Source organism: Rhamphochromis sp. 'chilingali' (assembly GCF_963969265.1).
Source record: "Rhamphochromis sp. 'chilingali' genome assembly, chromosome: 5".
In the NCBI taxonomy this organism is placed as follows: domain Eukaryota; kingdom Metazoa; phylum Chordata; class Actinopteri; order Cichliformes; family Cichlidae; genus Rhamphochromis; species Rhamphochromis sp. 'chilingali'.
The window spans coordinates 40970194-40994736 of NC_137932.1; the positions used below are offsets into that span (position 1 = coordinate 40970194).

Here is a 24543-nt window from a genome sequence, read left to right on the forward strand (position 1 = left end):
AGCCCCGATAACCCAGGTCGACAAGCAAAATACAGGATATGACCCAGTAACCTTGAATGGCAGCAGGGGAGTAATAGTGTTTTATTAGGGAAGGTCTTTTCTGTAAACCTTTCTAAAAGGCCGAACGTCTTCAGGAGCTTGACGTTTGTGCTTCCCTACAGTATTAGAAACAAAAAAAGGTACTCGAAATAACTAAACCAAAAACAATCAGTAATTTTTGTTGTAAAACAAGACAGATGACAGATTTATTTTTGCACTTTTATTTATTTTTTATTCACAAATTACTGCACTCAGCATGTGTGAACTTCACTTAGCTAAGCTTACAACAGAGCCACACTCTTCCGTACCAGATAGAGCTTTCTGTGCGAGTCCAGACGGGGAACGGGCGCAGATGTTAAACGGTTCGGGGTTTGTCGGCCACTCTTGCAGGGGAAACTCGTCACCCTCCTGTTGTTTTGCTGTTGCTTTGCTCCAGTGTGTATTTGCTGCTTCAAAATCCCACTAGAAAATAAGAACATGTCAAAGTAATCGTACAAAGAATTATAGCAAAGTCATATAAACAGCTAATATTCTGAGACTAATGTGTCTGCTATGCTATAAAAGCATTTGGCGATAATCACATGGCACATATGATATATTAATGCACCCTAATGTTGATTTAAAATACAAACAAAGTATGTATTGATGAATTGGGAGGCAGCTCAGAAGTGTACCATACACTAAGTTAGGGCTGGGCCATATTATACCGTTCACGATAATACCGGTATAATGTTAGGCAACGATAGGAAAATGAAATATCGCGATAGAATGGGAGTAAAACGCGCATGCGCAGTGCCTTTGTTTTCATACGCACATGGCCGGTCGTTGAGTGAAACAGATGAACCAGAATTGGTTTGTAAAAATGGTGCAACTTCAGTGATGTGGAACTGGTTTGGTGTTTGTCCGTCAGATACACAACAAAGCACACTTTTTTTTGCAGAACATGCAAGCGGCCATCGTTATTGTCGTATTTGTCGGACTAAGATGCTCTTAAGTCTGGGAGTAATCTGGGTCCTAAGCTCCGTATGCTTCAGGTCAAACAACACTGCAGCATCACTTAGAGTTAAAAACTGTCTAAATTCTTTCATCTTTAATAAAACGATCAGCATTGCTGCTTTACCAGGTGTAACTATAAAGTTTAACTTCCAGGCATCCATGAAAACAAAAGTTATTACATTTAACGGAGTTAGAAGTTAGCAGGAAGCTAGCGGAAGTTAGCTCGCTAGTTTCGCTAGTTACCTAAGCATGATATAGCATGTTCTGACTGAGAGATTTCTGAAAAAAAAATCAAACGTACAGCTCTGCTATCACTTCCAGCATAAATGAAGACAGGAAACTAAACAGCAGTGACGTTTGTAGGGTTACTGAAGTTGGGCTAGCTGGTATATAATGATGTGCTACGTGATCGCTAGCGACACAGCTATGTTAGCATAACATAAGCAGTGAAGCTGGAGGACGAACACTAACACTTTTCCACTTATAAAAGTTAATGTGAAGGTTCTTCATGGTTAGAGACAAATGCAATCGCATGGCAGGATGCTGTAAACGGACCAAACTTCAGTCAGGAGAACAACTGAGATAATCCATCCACAATACGAGGTTAGTTATTAATATACTGCAACAACATGGGAATAGAGCAGCTGCCAGAGAATTCAACACTAATGAATCAATGGTACAGAAGTGGAGGAAGCAAGAAGAATGAGTTTAATCAAGTTTGATTTATCTGACTGCTTTGTTTCGCTTAATGTGCCTTATAATCCTGTGCACCTTATGGTCCGAAAAATGCGTACTGCACACTGCAGTTTAATGTTGCAAAGCACCTCTTTTTAACTTCAGTGGATATTATACATGGTTATGCTCAGGATATGTCAGCCCATTTCTACTGGAAATGCCTTTTGGTTAAACTTTCAGCAAGGAATTTGCATTTGCACTGTTACATTTTTATAAAGCTTTAATGTACATAAAAACCAGCTTCTTGTTTAAGTGAAAATAAATGGAAGGTTGTCTTTTTGCACTAGTAATGTTGTGGAGTTGTATTTTGTCTCGCATCAATTATATCGTCGGTTATATCGTTATCGCAAATTTTCAAATATATATCGTGATAAATATTTTTGGCCATATCGCCCTGCTCTACACTAAGTGTTCCTTAGTTTTCTAGGGGGGCTCATCAATGGTGCCCCATGAGAGCGTCAACTCGACACCTACAACACAGGTCTTGTATTGTTCACACAGTGACATTCCTGGCCAGCGAGAGTCAAACAACAGACTATAAACATCTCCCAAAATAGCAGAGGGTACTGGCCCCCTATAGACAAGGCAACCATTTTGCACCACTTCCTAGGCAGACAGACCCAGCCCACTGTTGGTCTTTAATCAAAGATCCTTTACAGCAGAACAATTGGACCACATGGCAAATCTCAAACAATTCCACCCATCACTGTAGCCCTAAGCCTCAGCTCAGCCAAGAACCAGAACTCAGCAGTAATGTGCGTGAAACACAGCCCAATGGAGGTTTCAAGCTGCCGGCTGAGGCGACTGTCCAATTATCAGGATCACATGTAAAGTAGGAAAAGCCACTCATTTAAATACTTCAAAAAATGCTCTGTAATCTTTGTTTTAGTTCCCAGTTTGCTTTAAGGCTGTTAGGAAGTTAGGTAACCAAATAAAAAGTAAAAGATTCACTGATAGACCTGAACTCCTCTGGAGCTCTTTGTAATCAGGATTAAACATTAGACACAAAGTCATCTTGGAAAGAATCATTCTTTGTAAGATCGAGTAAAGAGCATCAGTAAATTCCAAGTGCATCAGACAGAAACGGCCCGGCTAAACTTTAAATTGCCTCCTGTTGTCTTTGTGAAGATTAAGCTGAGTGTTCACAGCCAAACAAAGTTATACTTTGTCACATTCAGCATAAACTTACACTTTTCCAACTCGCCTTTACTTCTCGAACAAACCAACTGTGCTAAAAAGGCATTCATGTCTTTTGTTTTTTCCTGTTTGGTGAACAGTATCAACCTGCGATTGTTTGTGCTTGCACCATTTGCCTTTGTTTCTGATTAAATGACATCCTCCATAGCCTGGCTTTCTAGTAAGGGAGTTTTTATGAGCATAAAGGCCTGACAAAGAAAAAAAAAACACTTGGAATTTGAATCCTCTTGCAAACTCAGACTGTGTTTTTCAAAAAAGAGAAAACTATATAAATATGAACTGTTCTCTAAAATAAGACTAGTGAAGATTTGATACTGGCTCAGCTATACACTGCAGAAAACTAAAATACAAAACACTGAGCTTGCACTCAGAAAACCACATGCACATCTCTCCATAGACTTCAACTTGTCTGTCCAATAAGAACATGCTGACTATTGTCTCCTTATAAGAACGTCTGAGGGCTGTCTTCTGACTTACTTCCCCCAAAGTCACATGTGCAAAGCACTAAGCATAGTTGCACTATTACGTCTACTTATGAATTCTTCTTACTGCATTTTCATATTTTCATACGCAGACAGTCAATACCATTCCTTTATAATAAAGGATCTCAATCCTAAAGTGGCACTAAAACATAGGCAGTTTTGTCAGTGCCATTCTTATTCACCATTTCCACAAGCTGACTCCAGACCCCCTGTCTTATGATAATGAGTCATGAAGTCATTACCTCTTTAGGAACTTCACCACTGCTGTTGTGCAAATGACTCAATAGCTTAAACTCATAAAAAGACTCATACTAACAGAATCAGGTCATCACAGCATTTCATGTAAGGTGGCGTTACACAAAGGGTTATGTTCATTCATATTTTTATAACAGCCATGCACACTATCCAGCATACAAACATGCTGTCACCACCTAGTGGCACTTTGGAATAACTACATATTATAGCTATCCTTTACACCAGGGGTGGGCAATTCCAGGCCCCGAGGGCTGGTGTCCTGCAGGTTTTAGATCTCACCTTGGGTCAACACACCTGAATCACATGATTAGTTCATTACCAGGCCTCTGAAGAACTGCAGGAGCTAATTTAGCCATTTAAATCAGCAGTGTTGGTTCAAGGACACATCTAAAACCTGCAGGGACACCAGCCCTCAAGGCCCGGAGTTGCCCACCCCTGCTTTACACGGTGAGAACTGACATTTGATGTATTAAGATTACCAGCTTTTTGAAAATATATCATAGCTTTAGAGAGAGGGGGAGAAATGTTTATTTAGTGATAAATTTGATTCATTTCTTAATTTAAGTGATTGTATCCAAGTAGTCCAAGTCACCTCCAGATCCGAGCTGACCGGCGAGGAGTCACAGGATGTGTCTGTGGAGCAGAAGCCGTCGGCTCTGATCGCCCCAACCCTCCTGCTGGGAGGCTCGCTTCCCACGTCTCCCCTGGGTGACGTCACCTTCTCGAGGGGCATTTTCAAAAATGAAAGCACATCTAGTATTTGAAGAATAACGGTGTGCAGTGAAGAGTTCCTATCAAACAAACTGCTGTTGTAAAAATGTAGTGTCACAACAGATTCTTTGCTTACTTTTCTCGCAGGTTGACTGTTGACATCCATGTATTGGCCCACCTCTCTCATCTTCTGGAGATTTTTTATCTTTGAAGAAAAAGAATACTATTATAGTCACACCAAGGCTTTAGTAAACAAACACTATTAGAAGAACAATGCTAATAGTGTTTGTTGCAGAACGATGCCTGCATAGTGCTACTTCCAAATAACTTAATCCACACAAGAAAGCAGTAAGTAAAAATCCAATATTATCAGTATTACAGTAAAAAGCATGTTTATTATGGAAGTCTGATTGAAAACAAGCTATTAAATTCACTCTGAGAAATCCGAGAAGCAGCCTTGCACACACAATAACAAAAAAGTGGTATGATTAAACAAAACAAGCTTACTTTTGTTTGTGCTGATGAAGGAATTTGCTCTTTTGTCTGTCTCTTCATGGCAGTGTTATTCTTTGCAGGGCGCCGTGAACCACCTAAAAGGCGCTCTGTATCTGCAAAAAGTCTCATAGCCTTCTTGCTGGAGCCTCTCTTGCACCAATGAGTAATTACAATCTGACATGACAGGTTAAAGGTCAACAAACCACACCACAGCATGACTGGCACAGACTCAAGCAAATCACCTAGATCTAGATGTAATGGACAGTAGCCCCGGTTTTAGTGAGAATCCACACTCACCATCAATTTTGTTAGGTACACATGTTCAGCCACTTGTTATTGGAAGTATCTAATCAACCAATTACAGCAGCAACTTCATGCATTTACACATGGTCAAAATGACCTGCTGAAGTTCAGACTGAGCATCAGGATGGGAAAGGAAGGCGATTTAAGTCACTTTGAATGTGGCATGGTTGGTGCCAGATGGGGTGGTCTGAGTATTTCAGAAACTGCTGATCTACCAGGAGTTTCCCAAACATTCTGGTTTACAGAGAATGGTCAGAGAAATAAACAGTGACTCAAATAACAGTCAGTTGTCACAGTCTAGGCAAGCAGAAGAGGATCTCTGAATGCACAGTAGCTTTGGAATGTGGTGGAACAAAAGCTTCACATCATGGATGTAGGGCTGACAACTCTGCAGTAACTGTGTGATGCAATCACATCAATATGGACTCAAACGTCTGAGGAATGTTTCCAGCACCTTGTCGAATCTATGACACAAAGCTCTGAAGGCAAAATGAGGCCCGACCCCATACTAGCAAAGTGAGTTGTGAATCTCTACACAGTTTGAGTGATGCGTGGTCACACTTACTGTGTAAGGATACAAGAAGGTCTAGAGTCACACAGCCTGCTGATGACAGAAGCCATGGCATCGCTCTCATAAGAAATCTAAACTGAGTGTCACAGAGGAGTATGGCTGCAGTGTAGAGGGCACCAGCCAGTGAGCACAACAGTCCAGAGAAAATGGCAGTGTGGGTCACTTTATGTCCATTGCACTAAAAGGAAGAATACAAATAACACTAGGAACTTTATTAGAACAGTAACATGATTTTAAGTGAATGGTTTGTCACTTACTACTCTGCAGAGTTTGGGGATCCTGGAGGTACAGGCTATGACAAAAGACAGCAGCCCCAGTAGGTAACCCACGATTTCAGTGTTGTCCTACAGACAGACGGTTTTACGATGCAGCAGAAGGACATTTAGAGTAGCTGCAAAATGGCAATTCAAAAACAACAAAACAACCCAGGTGACAGCACTCATACACATGTGTCTGTTTGTGTAACCACACCATTGAAGAACTCCAGCTGGAGACTTGAAGGACAACATGCAGCAGCGTCCTCCCTTTGACGGGCTGCAGTGCTGAAGTATGGGAGACCCTGGACTTCAGAAAACCTCCTGCAACTACCATCAAGACACACACTGCTAGGAGATGCTGTCTCCTCCTCCTCTTCATCATCCTCAGCCTTTTTTCTGAGAGAGAACACCAGAGAGGACGGTTACAGTTAGAAAGCATTTCAATAGGTCCCCTGTTCATTTGTATGGTTATCTGTAGCGCCTCTCTGATAATTGTACCTACTGTTTTGCCAAAAGGGTTTGGTCGGCTGGATGACAATATTTAAACACCTGTGCTACCTTGCTGCTGCACTTTGAATAATGCACAATTGCTAAATTGTTTGGGAATGATAAGGTTTGCATTATTAAGATAAGGAATTTTCTTAATCATACCTGCTTTCGAATTCCAACACAGGAACACTGGAAAGCACCACAAAATACAGTTCACAAAATCCACAGCGGCAGCAAAAGCACCCATTAAAATCTGCAGAGAGGGCAGCGATAAGGAGTTACGGTATTTTAATGCATAAATAGAGTGAAAATACTTGGTTACACGTAGAACTGTGTTACCTGTATATGCAGCTGCCTGGACAGGATGGCTCCAGTTGTACTGCACAGGTTACCGATGAAGCAGTAGAAGAAAACCGCGGTTTCTCCCGGATTTTCTCCCCGAATTTTGCACCTCTGATACACGAACCTTCACAGTTACCACAGGTCAATGTTAGATATGTATTAAATGAATGGGGCCGGTGGGTGATTAATGATAATCTACTTACAGGAGACATGATAGCAGCAAAAGCAGCGCAGAAAGAAAGGTGAGACCAACAGGGACGCAAAGTGTGTCTGCGTCACGGGACAAACAGGTGTTAACTGAATCCACGCAAAAATCAACCAAACTAGTCAGGAAATAGTCTGATCGTTCCCCGACTTGACCATCCGCGATGTGCGCACTTTTCTTCATTTTAAGCGCAAATGCTCAGCGACAATCCGCAGAACCGATCAGAAACTGAGCCATGCTCCTAGTGCACATTTGACTTCTTGCTCATCAAAAGCACAGCGGCAGCTCTCCAAACGGCCCGCACGCGGCAGGGAGGGGCTTACCTGTGCCACCTGTCATATATGGAAATACGTTCAAAGGCACAAGTGAAAATGTGGATTTTACGCTCTTTCTGTGTTTAGAGATGCCAAAAAATAAATCATCATCCATTTATTTAAAGAGGCGCGTTCATTTGTAGCTACGATCAGGAGCATTGCGTGTACCTTAGTCCGTTTCAGGAATCTTACGCTTGATCACAGTGACCGCTTGACAAAAAACGACTACAAATTGTTTTCAATGAGTTGTTGGGCTATGATCTGTCAAGCATATCTCTCATGAATGATAACAAGTGATTTTGAGCCACAAAGCACGTTCCTGTCACAAATGTAGAAGCTGCAGTCAGTTTTTGGCAAATTGACTTTTATATATATCCTTTATTTATCCAAGTCTCAGCAGAAATCTCACCAAATATCACATACAGCTGTTCTTTCAATACATTTAAAGTGGTCAAAAAGGATTGGATCGATTATAATTTAGAACACAGATTAGCTACAATAACAGAGTCATAAAAATACTCGAAAAACAGCTAATGTCTTTGCTTTAGACATAAACCCTTCATAAATCAGGCTGGTTTCAGTCTATCTACCAATATAAGCAAAGACATTAGACATAAAAAAACAGAAACATCAGAAATCACTGCCACAGGTCAGGGGTGTTTGCGATTATTTATTGTATATTATTAATTTGACACTCATGGGAGTTCCCACTTGTTCCCAGGTTTACAACATTTTGTAGCTTGTAGCTATTCTGTGATGGTAAGAAAATCAACTCCAAATTTATTATCTGGTTGATAAATACTCAGTAAGAATTAGAAATGCTCTCAGATTCTTAGACACCTACAACCCTCATGTACTTCTTTAACCTCCTAGGACCTGGCGTCCACATATGTGGACATCACATTATATATATTATAGGGGTGGCTATAGCTCAGGCAGCTGGCTCCCCCAGTTTGCATGCCAAATATCCTTGGGCAAGATACTAACCCCTACTTGCTCTACGATGCATCCATCGGAGTATGAATGTGTATGAATGATAGTTACAAAGCACTCCCTGTATAGATAATAGTGCTCGTGTGAATGGGTGTGTATGGGGTTAATGTGGCGTGTTGTATAGAGTGCTTTGAGTACTCCAGGAGAAAAGCGCTATATAAGAACCAGTCCATTTTACATTTTGGGTTGTCTAGACCAAAATACCAAATTTTGCTCTACAAGGGCCTGATATCCACTTACGAGGATGTTATACTGCCTCTGTTTCATTGAAATTTAAAGCCAATGTCCTCATGAGTGGATCTCATTTTTCTCAGAAACAAAAATCTGACACAAAAAAATAAAAATCACATCATTCTTTGTTTTTACATTCATCAGGTCCCAATCAGCCCAAAGTGCAAGGAGAAATTAAAAATGCATCCCATGAAGGAGTTCGGGTAGTTTAACTTATTCAGATTACAAAACTTGCTATTTCATAGTCTTCTATTACAAATACAAAATATTGTATTTACACTGAAGCATTAAGTAATATATTGTTATGGAAATATGACAAAAAAGTGTCACACCAACATGAAAGCACGTGTTTATTCTACGTAACCCGGTTAAGTTACAAAGAGCATTGCTTTAAATGTATAAAAGTCAACATACAGTATTTTAACTGATTCATAGAGACTTTATGTGTCCTCCTTCAATACAATTTTGGATGTTGAATCGATTGGTTGCTCTTTAACTGGTGATCAGCCTGACGGAGTGCACTGCACCATTTTGTTAAAACCAGAGCCGACAGATTATGCACCTCATTAGTTAATGTCATGACGGCCTGACTTTTCCACACTCACAGGATTAAAGGGGGCCTTCATCTTTACAAAGCACTCAGAATTGATTCCCTTGGAATCACACATGAACCGTGCTTCAGGGTTTTTCCTAAAGTACAGTTCACAGATCTAAGTTGCTCAAATTAACTTAGATTTTCTGATCATAATCAGGCATCCAGATGCTTAGTAATCCGCCGCACTTTCTCCTTCTTGTTCCTGTTGCCGTGTTTTTTCCAGGGTTTGCCCACTGCCATCTCTGATTCAGCTTTGCCTGGACCCACAGGTCCACTGCCTGGTTTGTAGCCCATCACAGACTGAATTCCTTTGGAGAGTGCCCGCACGTTCTCCTAAACAGAGGTTCATCATCAACAAAAAGAAAAAATCATTTAACTTCATAATAAACTGCTCCTCTGCTGCAGACACACTTTATATTACCAAAAGTGTTCACTCGTCTGCCTTCACACTCATGTGAACTTGACTGACATCCCATTTTTAATCCATAGAGTTTGATATGATGTCCATCCAACCCTTGCAGCTATAACGGCTTCAACTCTTGTGGGAAGATTTTCCAAAAGGTTTAGGTGTGTTTATGGGAATTTTTGACCATTCTTCCAGAAGTGGATTTGTGAGATTACCACTGAGCTGCTGTCATTCCCAGTGGCTTCCACATTGTTATAATACCACTAAGGCTACGTTCACACTACAGGCGAAAGCGCATCAAATCCGATTTTTTTGACCCTATGCAACCCATATCTGATCATGGTGTGACAGTGTGAAAGGCTCAAATCCGATATTTTCAAATCCGATCTGGGTCATTTTCGTATGTGGTACTGAATCCGATACATATCCGATGTTTTAGAAAGCGACTGCTGTTTGAACGGTCATGTCACATTAAATCCGTCTTTTACGTCACTGACACAAGACAGACGCCAAATATCAGCGCCGGAGAAGCGCCGGAGAAGACATCGCGAACGCTTCCTGGCCATCCAGCGTAGATGTCAGTGAAACTGTTGGGAAGACAACGTTGGAGAAACGTGAACATTTTATTTGTACTGTATAATCTGCAGATTCTGACAGAAATCTGCAGCTATCCTTTGAAGCACCGCTCCTCTAAAACAGCAATAAGCATAATTATTCGGTTATTTACATTATTATGTAAATAACAAAATAACTTAAAGCAAAAATTGGGAAACGTGAAGTCTGAAGTCTTTATATTAAGGGCCATCAGTCAAACAATATTGTTTGCTCTGGGTCTAAACAGAGCGCCTTGTGTGTGACGTCTTCTTTTGCACATGCGGCCGCTTTGGTTCACACTAGAGCGCATTTGCTGTCGCATTTTATTTGTAGTGTGAACAAGCAGACAAAAAAAATCGGCTTTGATCAAAAAAATCGGAATTGAGCAATAAGACCTGCAGTGTGAACGTAGCCTAAGAGTTAAGTGTGGAATATTTATTAGTGAGGAAATTTCACAACTAGCATTCGATCCCTGGAATTCACTGAGCTCCTGAGAGCATCCCATTCTTCCACAAATGTTTGTTGATGCAGTCCGCGTGACTAGGCGCTTGATTTTACACACCTGTGGGCCTGGAAGTGATTGAAACACCTGAATTCAACGATTGGGATGGGTGACAGAACACTTCTGGTAATATAGCTTATATTACAACATCTACTGACCAAAAATAAGAGATCAGCAGGAATAATTTACCTGATGGAAAAAGTTCTTGTCAACCACGTTTTCGATTCTCTTAATTTTGTGTTGTCTGTTCATTACTGTGGAGAGGTCACTGCTGTCTGAGTCTCTCTTCTCAAACTTTTTGTGCTGCGGCTGGAAGTCTTCAGCTTTTATATGTGGAGGGGGATGGCAGTGCAGAAGCTTGCCCTGTAAGGAAAAGAGCTATCTTAGGCAAAGGACGTTGTAAACATGATGCATAACGTTACAAGAGAACAGCTACACCTTACAAAAGACTGAAGACCTCCACAGTCTGCTTAAACACATAGCCGAACCACAGATGTGCTACAGCTACACTGTTTAACGCTGCAGGTGACAGAGCTGAGCCAAGATGAAAATAACTTATTTATCTCTCCTAGAATTTTCATCTGTTTTTTCCTCCCACTTTGTTAGGCTAAACATTTCATTAATGACCCACACTCACTCAACCACAGTCCAAAATTAAAACGTAAACACAAGCAACATAACTGTGTGTTTTTTCCAACCCACAACAGTTTGCAGTTGTGAACTTACGCTCACATAATCCTTCAGGACGTAACGGGCCGATCTGGACTGATCGGGCTGGCCGTGCGACGTCATGAAACCTCTCATATCTGAAACAGACAAAAAAAGAAAAGGCTATGTTATAAAACAAAGAAATTACATCAAGGGGAAAGACAGCTAGCAGCATCTAAGGGTGCCACAGTGAGGTGACAGTATCACAATTTGAGCTAGGGACCTCTGATCAAGGAGGAACACAATACATAAAATTAAATCTATAAAATAGTTTTTTTTAAAGAATCTAAGATGGTTTACTCTCTCGAGTTGTACATATTTCACCTATTGTTAATCTATTCTATCCAGACTCATGATAAATGTCTATTAGCCTCACATCCATACGCCATCAGCAGCTCTTCCGCAGTGGGCGGTCTGTCAGGGTCTTCATCTTCCCGCGGTCTGATAATATTGATGCCATAGGTGCCTTCTAACACGTGCCGAGGGATCGTCTGACATATGTGACCAATCTGTTAAGAACTACGTGTCGTAAGCATCAGAATCAATTATAAAGCAGAACAGGCAGAGTCTAGCTTTCTGTCACGTAAAGGATATGAGTGAGATCGCAGGTACGTGGTCTCTCATCTGGTCTATGGGCAGAATCCCAGAGCAGATCATCTCAGCTTTGGTAGAAACGAAGGAGGGCATGACCAGTCCTGGGCAGTCACAGAGACACAGGCCTGGCTCCACATATAACGTCTGTCATAAATGTCAAAAACAAAAACACACAAAAAACACCATCATAATCATCCATCCATCCTTTTTCAGGGGCGCGGGGGGGGGGGGGGGGGGCGCTGGAGCCTATCCCAGCTGTGTTAGGGCGAGAGGCAGGGTACACCCTGGACAGGTTGCCAGTCTGTCGCAGGTCTAACATCATTATTATAATAATTATCATTATTATTATTATTAAGCTTCTTGCTGGTGGAATCCCTAACCTGCATTTGAGCAGTAAGTACCTACCTGAAAGTGTTTAGTGTGTCCAGGAGTGGCTGAGACAGAAACCTTCTTGTTCCTCAGAATAGTGTTGATGGTTGAACTCTTTCCCACATTAGGATACCCGACCTGTTGGTTCCACCACATAATGAACATTTAATTGCTTTAAAATAACTCATACTGAGGAAAGTGTGGAGCTTCTTCCCCGACTATGAATCCAATTAAACTGTTTCCTGTTCCTACGATTCTAGTAAAGCATTAAAAAGCACTCCTGGTGAATTCTGCAAAGTGGTTCAAATGCTCTTACTAAATATAAATATACAACTCAATCCCAAAATTCAAAGGCGGTGTGGCTACAGCATGCAATTTACGCTAGACTGACAGATAGATGGTCCTTTTACTCACCAGTCCCACTGTCAGCTGCCCTTCTTTAACCCTGGAGCCGTTGTGAACAGCCTTGAACATTTCCAGCAGCTCATCCTTGCGCAGCAGACGGCTGGAGTTGTGGAAAGATGCATCAGATGAACCAGCAGTCTCTCCCTCTGCTTCTTCCTCGCCTTCTGAACAGGTCTTCCAGTCCTCCTCATCTACGCTTACCTCTTCCTGCTCTTCCTCTATGTCACTCTGTTCTCCCCCGTTGTCCTCATCCTCCTTATTCTTTACCTCTTCCTCTCCATCTGCACCTTTCTGACTCACATCTTCTTTAATTTTCCATCCTCCTTCTTCTGGATCACTCTCTTCACACTCTGGATCGGCCACCTCCATGCCCTGTGAGGGGACAAGTTTCTGCACTATTTTTCACTGGGATTAAAGACGGCAGGATGACGCCAAAAGGTGACTTTTTCTTCAGTACAATAAATTATCTGTTCCCTAAAAAAAAATGCAAATGCATCACAGTTCAGAGAAGAGAGAAAAGTTCATCAAGCCTCCGCGCTCTCACCTTTTCCTCTGCATCCAGCCTGTTGCCTTCAGCCAGAGCAGACCAGAAAACTGCCCTCAGCCCCTCTTTCTCAAAGTATTTGGCCCAGACTCGCCTCTGCTCCCTGGTCAGTAGATCAGCTTTGTTCACCAGAAGCATGTTCACCTTATGCTCTGAAACTTCTTTAACATAGGACTCCTGGTGCCACACAACCAGAGAATTATTACAATCACTGGAGTACAGTTTAAACGTACGTAATGATGGATACAAGCAAATGTTGACAGATGAAATATGCAAAATGATTAAACAAAGTGCAATTATTTTCATATATGAAACCAGATTTCTATCATCTGTCCACTATTGAAACAAAGCACTTACAAGGTCCAGACATCTGAACAGCAAAGGATTTCTGGCATCAACAATTTGAACAACGACGTCACTAAAATAAGAAAAAATAAATATTTGGTTTTTTTTCCCCCTCAGCATCACATAATGAGAACAGATTCCTCAGGAAATGTGATATGCTGTTGATTTGGGTTCTACCTCCTCTCAATCACTCTCCACAGCTGTCTCCAAAATTCAAGGTTTCTCTCAAACGGGGTGAGAATTAACTTCTGCTCCTCTTCCAGCCTTTGAAGAGAACACTTGTAATTAGATTATAGGCAACAATAATCCAGCACAAATGTATCATAAGTCATTAATTAGAAAATTTTGAATGGTTATCCCTGCATTTCACTACTGATTCTTAACACCAAAAGTGACTCAGAGTACAGAAAAGCTGCATACTGTGCAAGTGCTCGTCTCCACTCCAAGAAGCTGTCTTTCTCTGTCTGTTGAAGCTCGTCTGGACTGGTGCTTTCATCCCAGTGGGGTCTTATAACAAGGAAATACACAACAGATCTTATCAATGCAACATATTATTTATACGTTAGACAAATTAACCTGTAAAAACATGTCGACTCAAATCACCGTCTCGGAATTCTGAGGAAATGTTTGTTGTCTTCGTGCAGCTTCATCAGTTCGCTTTTCTCCTCAGCTGTTAATAAGCCCGCTCGAGCTTCTGCCGGCACAAACTTGATATTGAGCTTCTCTAAGAAAACACAGAAATGAATGAAAGTGATTAGATTAACAAGCAGAATCAAAAAGGCAGATCTGCAGTGGAGATCACATAATATTTAAGACAAAAAATACTTAAAAACACAGGAAGAATTACTTCTGTTAGGTTTATACACATAAATATTGTGGACTAAAATTCGATGTGGAAGGCTCATTCCCAGTTATCGCAAACACTCGATTGCAGTTGTTGCTACCCAAGGACAACCAGTTGCTAGGTTTATGGGGACAATTACTTTTCCACATAGAACCAGGCAGCTTTGATTTGTCTTTTTCCCTTAGTAAATGATGTCATCATTGAACAATTATCTTTGTCTAATTTATCATTTAATTTGTTGATGTCCTGAAATGTGCAAGTGTGACAATTATTCAAAAAAATAAGAATTCAGAAATGGGACAAATACTTTTTCAGAGCACTGTAGTTTCCCATGTTTAATAAGTAAAAAAAAGAAACATACCTACAATTCACCTGAAAACTAAACATGAGTGAATCAAATTGTTATTTACCTGCAACAAACTCTGTTCCTGCCAGTTCAGCTGTGGCCAGAAAGTCATCCATGGAACTTTGTTCTGTCACTGACTGCAGGTTCAGCCGCCCCCAGTCGTAGCCATCATTCAGTTCACTGGTGTGGAGCTGAAAATATAAAGAAAAAACAATGACAACAAACTTTCAGTAGCTTGACCAGCAGTAAGTGCATGTGAAAAAGCGTCGAGATTAAACAAAGCAGCTGTGACTGGGACATCATCGCCAAATAGCGGATCATTTTCACATCCTTGCATCCAAACCACCCTTTGACTTGTTCTAAAAATAGTTGAGATTTTGTTAAAACAATTTCCCAGAAAAGTTTATCCCCATTACAAACGTACCCCAGTCATTCATTTATTTACGTAATAGTCCTTGCGCATTAGTTCGTTTGCTCTAAAACAACAGCATCAGTAAATTTACATCCTGGTAAGCCCGTGTGGGGTGATCGTAACACTAATACTAACAGCTAAGTGGAATTAAAAGAGTTGAGTGGCATTTAAAAACGGGGTCACAACTGCTTAGGGGATGATACTATATCACGAAAGGTCTCATATCTATATCTGTGATTATCTGAATACGTTTAACACAAACTAAAAAAAAAAAAAACCTGTGTCATACCCAAGAGTCGCCCCTTTTGTTTCCCCGGCCTGCCTGGAGCCTCTCCTTGATCAGAGCTCTGCCCAGCACGGCTCCTCCGCCCGCCTTCTTCTTGCCCATAATAGCCTCCGATGCTGTCACTTCACAAAACACAGGAGGAATACAAAACTGAAGAATACTGCGGCCAGCCACTCGCTTCAGAGACCCATGTGCACTACCTACAGCCTTGTTGTCGTAAAAACCGGAGATGGAACAAACCAAACGATTAACATATCCGGACAATTAAATTGGTGTTGGACTTTAGAAGTCATGTTATTTTATAAAAAGCTACCCTTTATATTCTTTATACTGTTAATAAAATAAACTCTAAAACAGTAACATACATTATCTTATAATTTATCTTATCTGATAAATACAGGCGGGAGAGTAGCTGTGGTACATTCCGGTTACACGCTCAGCGGTTAAATGTGCCCTGAAGAAACACCGACAGAAACAACATGAGTTCCTCGTGTGTCACACTTGGGAGTAATCGGGATGTTAGAATTAGATCAGAAAAGAGTATATCTGTACTGTGCGATACTTCTAAAGGCAAATTGCTTTCCATACTTTGGTATCGTTCCAGTACAACGTAAATGCAGTACTACACATAGTTTTACCCTATAAAGACAGCTTAAATGGGAGAAAGCAGTGTGATTTATGAGATAATTCATCATTCTGAACACATTTTAATGACCACCTTTTAATGTCAACAATAATTAGTTAATGCAAGAAAAAAAACATAACTTTCAGACTATCCTGTATTTTGAAATTGGGTGTTTTGGAGACATGGAATGTAAATGTGCATGTCTCTAAAGGACTTTGCGTCAGCATCTGTTGTTTAGATGTGTTATGGGCTATAAATAAAATGACAGTCAATACAAAAAGGTTCAGTCATTTTTCATAGTGCATGTTTGAGATATATTTTTTCATTAACAAAACCACCAACACAACACAGTTAACACAGTTCAGTGGGCTACATACTGAACTTAGAGGAGAGAAACAAAGTAACAATCATATCTCCCTAGTATTGATTAGATACCAATATCAGTGTTGGTATTGACAGTATCAATATCTGGACTGATCCTCCCACCCCTGGGGTATATGGCCCTCTCAATCTGAGCTGTCCCTCAGATCGGGGTATAGTTAGAAGGGCAAGAGTGAGATGTTTTGGACACCTCCTAAAACGGAGGGAGGATGCCTGGCACCAGCAGCAGCAGCAGCTCATAGGGGAACAAACCATCCCCTTGGTGCCTCTCAGGAAGCTGCTGAACAGACAGTGCTACTACAAACCCCTGGTGGAGCGCAGCCGGAGTGCACCAAAATTGGGCTCTATCACGGAGGACTTGGTGGGGGAGGAAGAGGAGGAGAAAGCAATGCACTTTGAGTGTGAGGACATTCTGGACACGGACAATGATTGTGGTGCCAATGGCAAACAAGAGTTGACTCAAATTATTAATGACTTGGGAGAGATGAGCATAGGAAACGACGATGTTTTCAGGGTTTTTTTTTTCTGCGCTGCAGAAAATTGTAAAACTACTGTGAACTTGGTGGATCTGTCCAGATCTTTGACTGGAAACTACTTCTATGAATGAGTGGTTCAAAAATGTGTAAGTGAAAAACTGCCACATTTCAGGTCCCAAAGTCAAACGAACACTGAGGGATCACTGAGAGCTAAAAACGGTCCAACTTCTTTCATCTTTAATAAAATGATCAGCGTTGCTGCTTTACCAGGTTTAACAATTAAGTTTAACATCCAGGCATCCATGAAAACAGAGTTTATTCTATTTAGCTGAGTTAGAGGTTAGCGGGAAGTTAGCTCGCTAGTTTCCACCTAAACATGATCCTCATAATCAGTGTTACTAATTCATACACTGGTTTATCATCTAGACTTTTTGTCTCATCCAGCACCATGATCAGGTCCAGTTTTTATTTCATCTTTGATTTTTCAGCTGCTGTGCCTGAGCAGCCTCCAAGAGACCCTTTGTTGCAGTTAGTCTTTCTCCAGAAGCCATCTGGCTGCTTGATCCAGCTCTGGCTGCTGCACCGGGAAAGAGCAGTGAGGAGGTGGATTGATGAATGAAATTCATAACAAAAATTCATAATGGACTTTTTCCATTTAGAAATGATAAAAATCAGCTTTCTTTTTAATTGCTATTAACTGACAGTCAGATAACCAGCTTTTAAAAACATATTCATAAACACTTTGCAGTCAACAAAATTTGCACAGAGGTTATAGATGAAATAAAAGTATCACGTGTGTTCAAGGTGTGTTTATAACTCTGTTATTGTACATATTCTGTGTTATACATCATAATCATTCCAGTCATTTTTTTTTACTGTTTTAATCTTTATAAAACTGTTATTTATTTATTTATTTTTGTGATTTCTGCTGCCCTATTGGTCTGGTCTCTCTTGAAAATCTGAGAATGTGATATTCATAATAAAAGGATTTAAGTTTACTGCCAAAAAATGATTGCACTTCATAACAGAAATGTGCTAACTGGCTTGAAATAGATTGAAACTGTTATGAGATTGCTTCAGGGAGCAGACATGACACCGTCTTTTAGGTTTCGCCATCACTTTGTATTATGCGCACAACACCACCCTCCTCTGGCTTCCACATGAACTGCACCTTAAACATCAACTGTTTACAAATGTCATGACACAAACAAACGTTTCAATACCGTAAATCACTTTTTGGACTGCGATCACTTTTTGGCACAACATCGGCTCTGATAACATTTAAAGCGCACTGAAAAACTATTCTTTAATGCTAAAAACCCATTATCAGTTGTAATTATTTATTTATTAATTTAAATTTCAGATATCTTCATTTTTGTAAACTGGTGAATTAATGATTTTTTTAAAGAATTAAAACGACAAAGTTTGGCAATATATTTTTTAAAAAGGATGAATAAAGCAGTAAAATAAAATGAGAAATATATATATTTTTTAAAATCTATGATAATTAGACGAACTTTATTTTAAATAAATAAAATTGATTTTCGGTGGCACTGGGTGTCATGGTGATGATGACGTGTTTGAGTGCAGGTATAAAAGCAGGAGGAAAAAGTGGAATTCGGGTTTCACGTTTGAGCGCAAACAGGAGCTTTTTCCCACTAGTGCTGTGAAAACTCGGATTTTTCAAGCTACAGCTAACGTTTGAAAATCTTCAAGAAGGATTTGCAAAATGACTTCTTCAGACTTGAGTCGCGAGACGCACCTGCTCTCCCTTTTCATTGAGGAGGTGTTAGATCAACGCTATGGTGAGTACAGCAGGCTAATATGTCAGAGTGCTAGCAAACAAATACAACTTAGATTTTTGTCTTTTATTGTTTGGAAGTAAGACTTCATGAGTGTTAACATTTAGGATGAGATGTTTCATACTTGAGTAACATCAATTTTAACATGTGCCAGTACACTATAAAGATGGCGCCATGTTTTTTTTTAATTGCTAACGACTTAAGGCGTTGGAGGACGCTGACGTCAGCGCGCGGCCGTTTTTGCATGTAGAGGGTTTGAGTTGACATGTTTGGGCTGCTGGCGCTGAGTTATACGTGAAAGTTTCATAGATTGTGAATGTGTAAAGCTGGAGAAGCTGGAGTTTTAAAAGTTCACAGAGTCGCAGGATGAGTTTGAGATTGAAACAGTGTGTGCCTGCAATAAGGAGGTGGGAGGTTTCTCACCTAAATGTAGCTGCTTTATCCTCAAAATATCGATGCTCAACTAATATGAAGATATTACTCCTTAATGTGAATGCGTATTAAAACCTCAGTGAAAATCCACGCAGCCTTACACCACATGGAAACTTTTACCAGGTGAAAAATGTGAAGGCTTTCATAAACAATGAGTTCTGCTGGGAGCTTCTTACTGTTTGTGTGGAAGAGCTTATGATGATGTAAAGCCATGTCTGGACAATTTAAATCCAGGCTTTAATTTGTGTGATCACATGATTAACGTAGACGCACGCTTTGCTTTCTCGTAGCTGATCTGGTGAGTCCAGTCACTGCACCTCAGATGGTCGTCACTAACTTGAGGAACCGTGAACTGAGCAGGAGGCATCTGAACTCCATGTCTCACCTGGTCCTCACTCTTTACCATAGCCTGGTGACTGGGTCCAAGGACTTTCCTTGCATACCTTTTAAAGGATGGTTCCACCGGGACCTGGTGACGACACCATTTGTCAATGTGAGGCAGAGCCAGAGAGAGAACACCACTCCTTCTCCTCCTACGGACTCACCAGCTGGCATGATGCTGCCGCCTGCGGGCTCCAGCTCTCATCCACGCTTCCTGACTCCAGTTCTTCCAGAGAAAGCAGATCTTGCTGTGCTGAAGGCAGATCGGAGGAACTGTGTCCGCACCCTGACTGTCGACGGCCTCCCCGTCACCAGAGTCATCTCCACTGTTTACCAAACAGAGGACACTGAGATGAAGAACCGCTGGAGAGTAACAGACTACAGCGCGGACGGCAGAGTTCTCACTTCGGTGCTCTGCCGTTTTCTAAATATGTCGGCAGAGCGTGCTAAGAGGAAGGCGGAGGAAGAGAGCAGCATCCGGAGCCCGACTCAAGCAAGGAAGCGCTTGAGATTATAATATACAGTGAAGCATGTCGAACGTCAGCAAGCCTGAACAAAGTGGTAAGTAGTAAACAGTGCTTAAGGTTGTTTCTAAAAGAATGTCCTAAAATATTTGAAAATCGTCGAGGTTTTAACTTTTATTCTTTCTTTTCTGCCTCTTGTTTCTAAAAGTCAGGCAAAAGAGTCACGCTGCGAAGAAACACCACACAGAAGATTTTCCCTCAGTAAAATGGTAAATATTTTCATCTTGTTATGACGTTTGCTCACAATAACCAGGAGTGTTTCTGAAGTGATTCACTCTCATTTGGTGTTATTTGATCCAAAGACAACTGAGGGTCTTCAGAGCAGCGTGAACGGGCGTCATCTGAGAGCAAGACAGTCCTGGCGCCTTTGTGGTTCCCTCCAGGTACTCCAGCTTCATCCCACAGTCCAGAGAGATGCAGTTAGGTTGAATGTGAGTGTGAATGGTTGTCTGTTTCTCTGTGTTAGACTGACCTGTCCAGGTTATACCCCCGCCTCTGGCCCCATAACAGCTGGGATGGCTCCAATGGTTAAGCAGAAGAAATGGATGGAAGGATGATCCAAAGAGAAACATTGAAGGCCCTCTCACAAAAAAAGATAAGAACTCATTTTACACATTGTTGAAACATCCTGAAAGTTATTTGTTGTGTTTAGAAACTGGTTGAACTGTCATTAGAGTTTGTTTCGACTTGTTGTTCATTTCTTATTCGGTTCAGCTGTGTTTCTATGTGTCCTTAGTTCCCATAATCAGCCTCCTGTGTGTAAATATTGTGTCAGTCTCCCTTTGTCCCTTGTCAGAGTGTTAGTCTCCGTCCCCTCGTGTTTCCTTGCCTCAGTAGTTCTGTTTCCTACAGTTTTCCCCCAGTATAGGTTTTGGTTAGACTTTTTCAGTTCCCTTTGTCAGTCTTTGTATTTGGTATTTCCTCATCAGTCTCATCACTTTCCTCTCCAGAAAGAAAACAATAAAAAGACCTGAAGAGACGTCTATGCAAACGCTCTCATTGTGAAAGATAAGTATACATCCAACTAATCTGTGACTCTGTCACAGCTCTGATCAGCAATTCTTTCAGGTTTGTCTGTTTTGATGATGTTATTAATTGTTATTATCCTTTATCCAGTTAACTTTCAGAGAGGAGCGGAGGGAGGAGCGAAGCCAGCGTGCTCTGTAAACTGTCATTAAAAAAAGATAAGTATATATTGATTTTATATTATTATGACAGCTCCTCCTCAGTGAACACTTCCTCTAGTTGCTGAAATCATTTACTAATTTTTTTCTTCCCATTTGTCTTTTGTTTTTCAGAGAAAACAGAGGAGCCAAGGTGACATTAAGACCTAAGACAGGACGGATTGAACCCTTTCTCGTAAAAAGATAAGTATTCACTCTGCTTTTAATCAGAATATTGATAAATATCTAAAATTCTGCTCACCTGGTTGATAAAGTTACTAAAATGATTCCCTCTTTTCTGTCATTTGTCCTTTAGAGAGAAGATGAGGAGAGTGAACGTCAGCAAGAATGAACAAAGTGGTAAGTAGTAAATAGTGTTTAAGGTTGTTTCTAAAATATCCCAAACATTAAAAAAATTGTTGAGGTTTTAACTTTTATTCTTTCTTTTCTGCCTCTTGTTTCTAAATGTCAGGAAAAAGAGCCAAGATGAGAAGAAACTCCACACAGAAGATTTTCCCTCAGTAAAATGGTAAATACATTCATCATGTTATGACGTTTGCTCACAATAACCAGGAGTGTTTCTGAAGTGATTCACTCTCATTTGGTGTTATTTGTTGTTTGTCTTTGAAAGGAGAGGAGCAGTAACGACACTGGGAGACAAACAACAGGATGATCCAAAGAGAAACATCAAAGGCCCTCTCACCAGCTTTCATTTATTAAATTTGTCTTTACTGAACGATTTCTGGTGTGTACTTGTGTTGATACTCAGACAACAGCTCGTCTTTCTGTTTGTGCTGGAAGATTCAGGCAAACACATATTACATACAGTGGGGCAAAAAAGTATTTAGTCAGCCACCGATTGTGCAAGTTCCCCCACCTAAAATGATGACAGAGGTAAGTAATTTGCACCAGAGGTACACTTCAACTGTGAGAGACAGAATGTGAAAAAAAAATCCATGAATCCACATGGTAGGATTTGTAAAGAATTTATTCGTAAATCAGGGTGGAAAATAAGTATTTGGTCAATAACAAAAATACAACTCAATACTTTGTAACATAACCTTTGTTGGCAATAACAGAGGTCAAACGTTTACTATAGGTCTTTACCAGGTTTGCACACACAGTAGCTGGTATTTTGGCCCATTCCTCCATGCAGATCTCTCAAGAGCAGTGATGTTTTGGGGCTGTCGCCGAGCAACACGGACTTTCAACTCCCGCCACAGATTTTCTATGGGGTTGAGGTCTGGAGACTGGCTAGGCCACTCCAGGACTTTCAAATGCTTCTTACGGAGCCACTCCTTTGTTGCCCGGGCGGTGTGTTTTGGATCATTGTCATGTTGGAAGACCCAGCCTCGTTTCATCTTCAAAGTTCTCACTGATGGAAGGAGGTTTTGGCTCAAAATCTCACGATACATGGCCCCATTCATTCTGTCCTTAACACGGATCAGTCGTCCTGTCCCCTTGGCAGAAAAACAGCCCCATAGCATGATGTTTCCACCCCCATGCTTCACAGTAGGTATGGTGTTCTTGGGATGCAACTCAGTATTCTTCTTCCTCCAAACACGACGAGTTGAGTTTATACCAAAAAGTTCTACTTTGGTTTCATCTGACCACATGACATTCTCCCAATCCTCTGCTGCATCATCCATGTGCTCTCTGGCAAACTTCAGACGGGCCTGGACATGCACTGGCTTCAGCAGCGGAACACGTCTGGCACTGCGGGATTTGATTCCCTGCCGTTGTAGTGTGTTACTGATGGTGACCTTTGTTACTTTGGTCCCAGCTCTCTGCAGGTCATTCACCAGGTCCCCCCGTGTGGTTCTGGGATCTTTGCTCACCGTTCTCATGATCATTTTGACCCCACGGGATGAGATCTTGCATGGAGCCCCAGATCGAGGGAGATTATCAGTGGTCTTGTATGTCTTCCATTTTCTGATGATTGCTCCCACAGTTGATTTTTTTCACACCAAGCTGCTTGCCTATTGTAGATTCACTCTTCCCAGTCTGGTGCAGGTCTACAATACTTTTCCTGGTGTCCTTCGAAAGCTCTTTGGTCTTGGCCATGGCGGAGTTTGGAGTCTGACTGTTTGAGGCTGTGAACAGGTATCTTTTATACAGATGATGAGTTCAAACAGGTGCCATTCATACAGGTAACGAGTGGGGGACAGAAAAGCTTCTTACAGAAGACGTTACAGGTCTGTGAGAGCCAGAGATTTTCCTTGTTTGAGGTGACCAAATACTTATTTTCCACCCTGATTTACGAATAAATTCTTTACAAATCCTACCATGTGAATTCATGGATTTTTTTTTTCACATTCTGTCTCTCACAGTTGAAGTGTACCTCTGGTGCAAATTACTGACCTCTGTCATCATTTTAAGTGGGGGAACTTGCACAATCGGTGGCTGACTAAATACTTTTTTGCCCCACTGTATATAGATTGTTATATGACACAGTTTCACATTTAGTGCTATATGATAATGATAAGGTCCAGTTTAATGGTATTGCTAGTGTCTAATGAAATGAACACGTGATTTTCAGATCCAGCAAAGTGAAGATTTTTCACTGTGGATAAATTACATGGAAACGTTTAATGAGTCATCAGCTATTTCACTACAAAGATGATGTGATTAAAGGTTCTCATACATGCAGGTCAGAAGTTTTGCTCCATCCTGGATGTTAAATGCTGATCAATGTTTACACATATCTGCACATTTCTAACAGCTCATTTCACAGGTCATCAGTCTCCTGACTGCATATGCAGAGTTTTATCATCACGTGTTCATGGCAGACAAACATAATTATGAATTCTTGTTTTAGTTCCATTCAGTCACTCAACATCAGGTGTCTGCTTGTCCTGAGCTGTGAGAACTACAGTGAGTTGCTTTCCTCTTTAGCTTAGTATTAATAAACCAGGTCGTAGGTGGGCACCTGCATCAAGGAGTCAAGAAGCATATTTTATTGTTTAATGGTGAAAACAATGGATTGTTGTTCATTTGTTTAATGGAAAGACTGAAAGTGCGGCCTGGTGTTGACTTACACTTATTCAAAGTGATGAAGTACCAACAGATACTAAAAGTCACAGCCTGAAACACGTCAACTGCTTTATTATTTCTAGTTATAAATAAACTGTCAGTTTATGGCCCCTGTGGCTCGATCAGGCCCTTCCGGGATGTGGAGATATTTATTATTTACT

The 24543-nt window shown here is 40.9% G+C and overlaps 2 protein-coding genes and 1 long non-coding RNA gene across 4 annotated transcripts; 1 reads left to right on the forward strand and 2 right to left on the reverse strand.

Annotated features, from left to right (window-relative positions):
* Window positions 1-258: 258 nt before the first annotated feature.
* Window positions 259-7359, reverse strand: tmem44 (transmembrane protein 44). 2 transcript variants are annotated; one of them, XM_080883387.1, is made up of 10 exons: window positions 7076-7359; window positions 6870-6996; window positions 6693-6783; window positions 6256-6437; window positions 6042-6128; window positions 5792-5962; window positions 4923-5084; window positions 4552-4620; window positions 4297-4422; window positions 259-501 (listed from the first exon to the last, which is right to left on the reverse strand). In XM_080883387.1, the coding sequence occupies exons 1-10, from the start codon at window positions 7258-7260 to the stop codon at window positions 307-309; spliced, it is 1395 nt and encodes a 464-aa protein (XP_080739513.1). In that variant the 5' UTR covers window positions 7261-7359; the 3' UTR covers window positions 259-306. The 2 variants fall into 2 exon arrangements, with proteins under 2 accessions (XP_080739513.1, XP_080739512.1); XM_080883386.1 differs by having other exon boundaries at window positions 4297-4425.
* A 1593-nt stretch (window positions 7360-8952) lies between these two features.
* lsg1 (large 60S subunit nuclear export GTPase 1) lies at window positions 8953-15995 on the reverse strand. Its single transcript, XM_080881773.1, has 14 exons — window positions 15569-15995; window positions 14932-15058; window positions 14281-14401; window positions 14098-14184; window positions 13855-13941; window positions 13690-13750; window positions 13333-13509; window positions 12798-13160; window positions 12420-12521; window positions 12011-12158; window positions 11797-11916; window positions 11439-11518; window positions 10902-11075; window positions 8953-9543 (listed from the first exon to the last, which is right to left on the reverse strand). Exons 1-14 carry the CDS (start codon window positions 15665-15667, stop codon window positions 9364-9366), a joined length of 1926 nt encoding a protein of 641 aa, XP_080737899.1. The 5' UTR covers window positions 15668-15995; the 3' UTR covers window positions 8953-9363.
* Window positions 15996-21481: 5486 nt separating this feature from the next.
* Window positions 21482-22117, forward strand: LOC308397217. Its single transcript, XR_013971703.1, has 3 exons — window positions 21482-21709; window positions 21822-21878; window positions 21981-22117. It is a non-coding gene; the product is annotated as an uncharacterized lncRNA (long non-coding RNA).
* The last annotated feature ends 2426 nt before the right edge of the window (window positions 22118-24543 follow it).

Coding starts and splice junctions, on each gene's coding strand:
- lsg1 (XM_080881773.1), bottom strand. CDS start 15,667: ATGGGCAAGAAGAAGGCGGGCGGAGGAGCCGTGCTGGGCAGAGCTCTG. Junction 13,510..13,689: donor TGTTCAGATGTCTGGACCTT/GTAAGTGCTTTG, acceptor GTGTGGCACCAG/GAGTCCTATGTTAAAGAAGT. Junction 11,519..11,796: donor GCTGCTGATGGCGTATGGAT/GTGAGGCTAATA, acceptor TGTCTGTTTCAG/ATATGAGAGGTTTCATGACG.
- tmem44 (XM_080883386.1), bottom strand. CDS start 7,260: ATGAAGAAAAGTGCGCACATCGCGGATGGTCAAGTCGGGGAACGATCA. Junction 6,784..6,869: donor CCAGGCAGCTGCATATACAG/GTAACACAGTTC, acceptor CCCTCTCTGCAG/ATTTTAATGGGTGCTTTTGC. Junction 4,426..4,551: donor ACAGTCAACCTGCGAGAAAA/GTAAGCAAAGAA, acceptor ATGCCCCTCGAG/AAGGTGACGTCACCCAGGGG.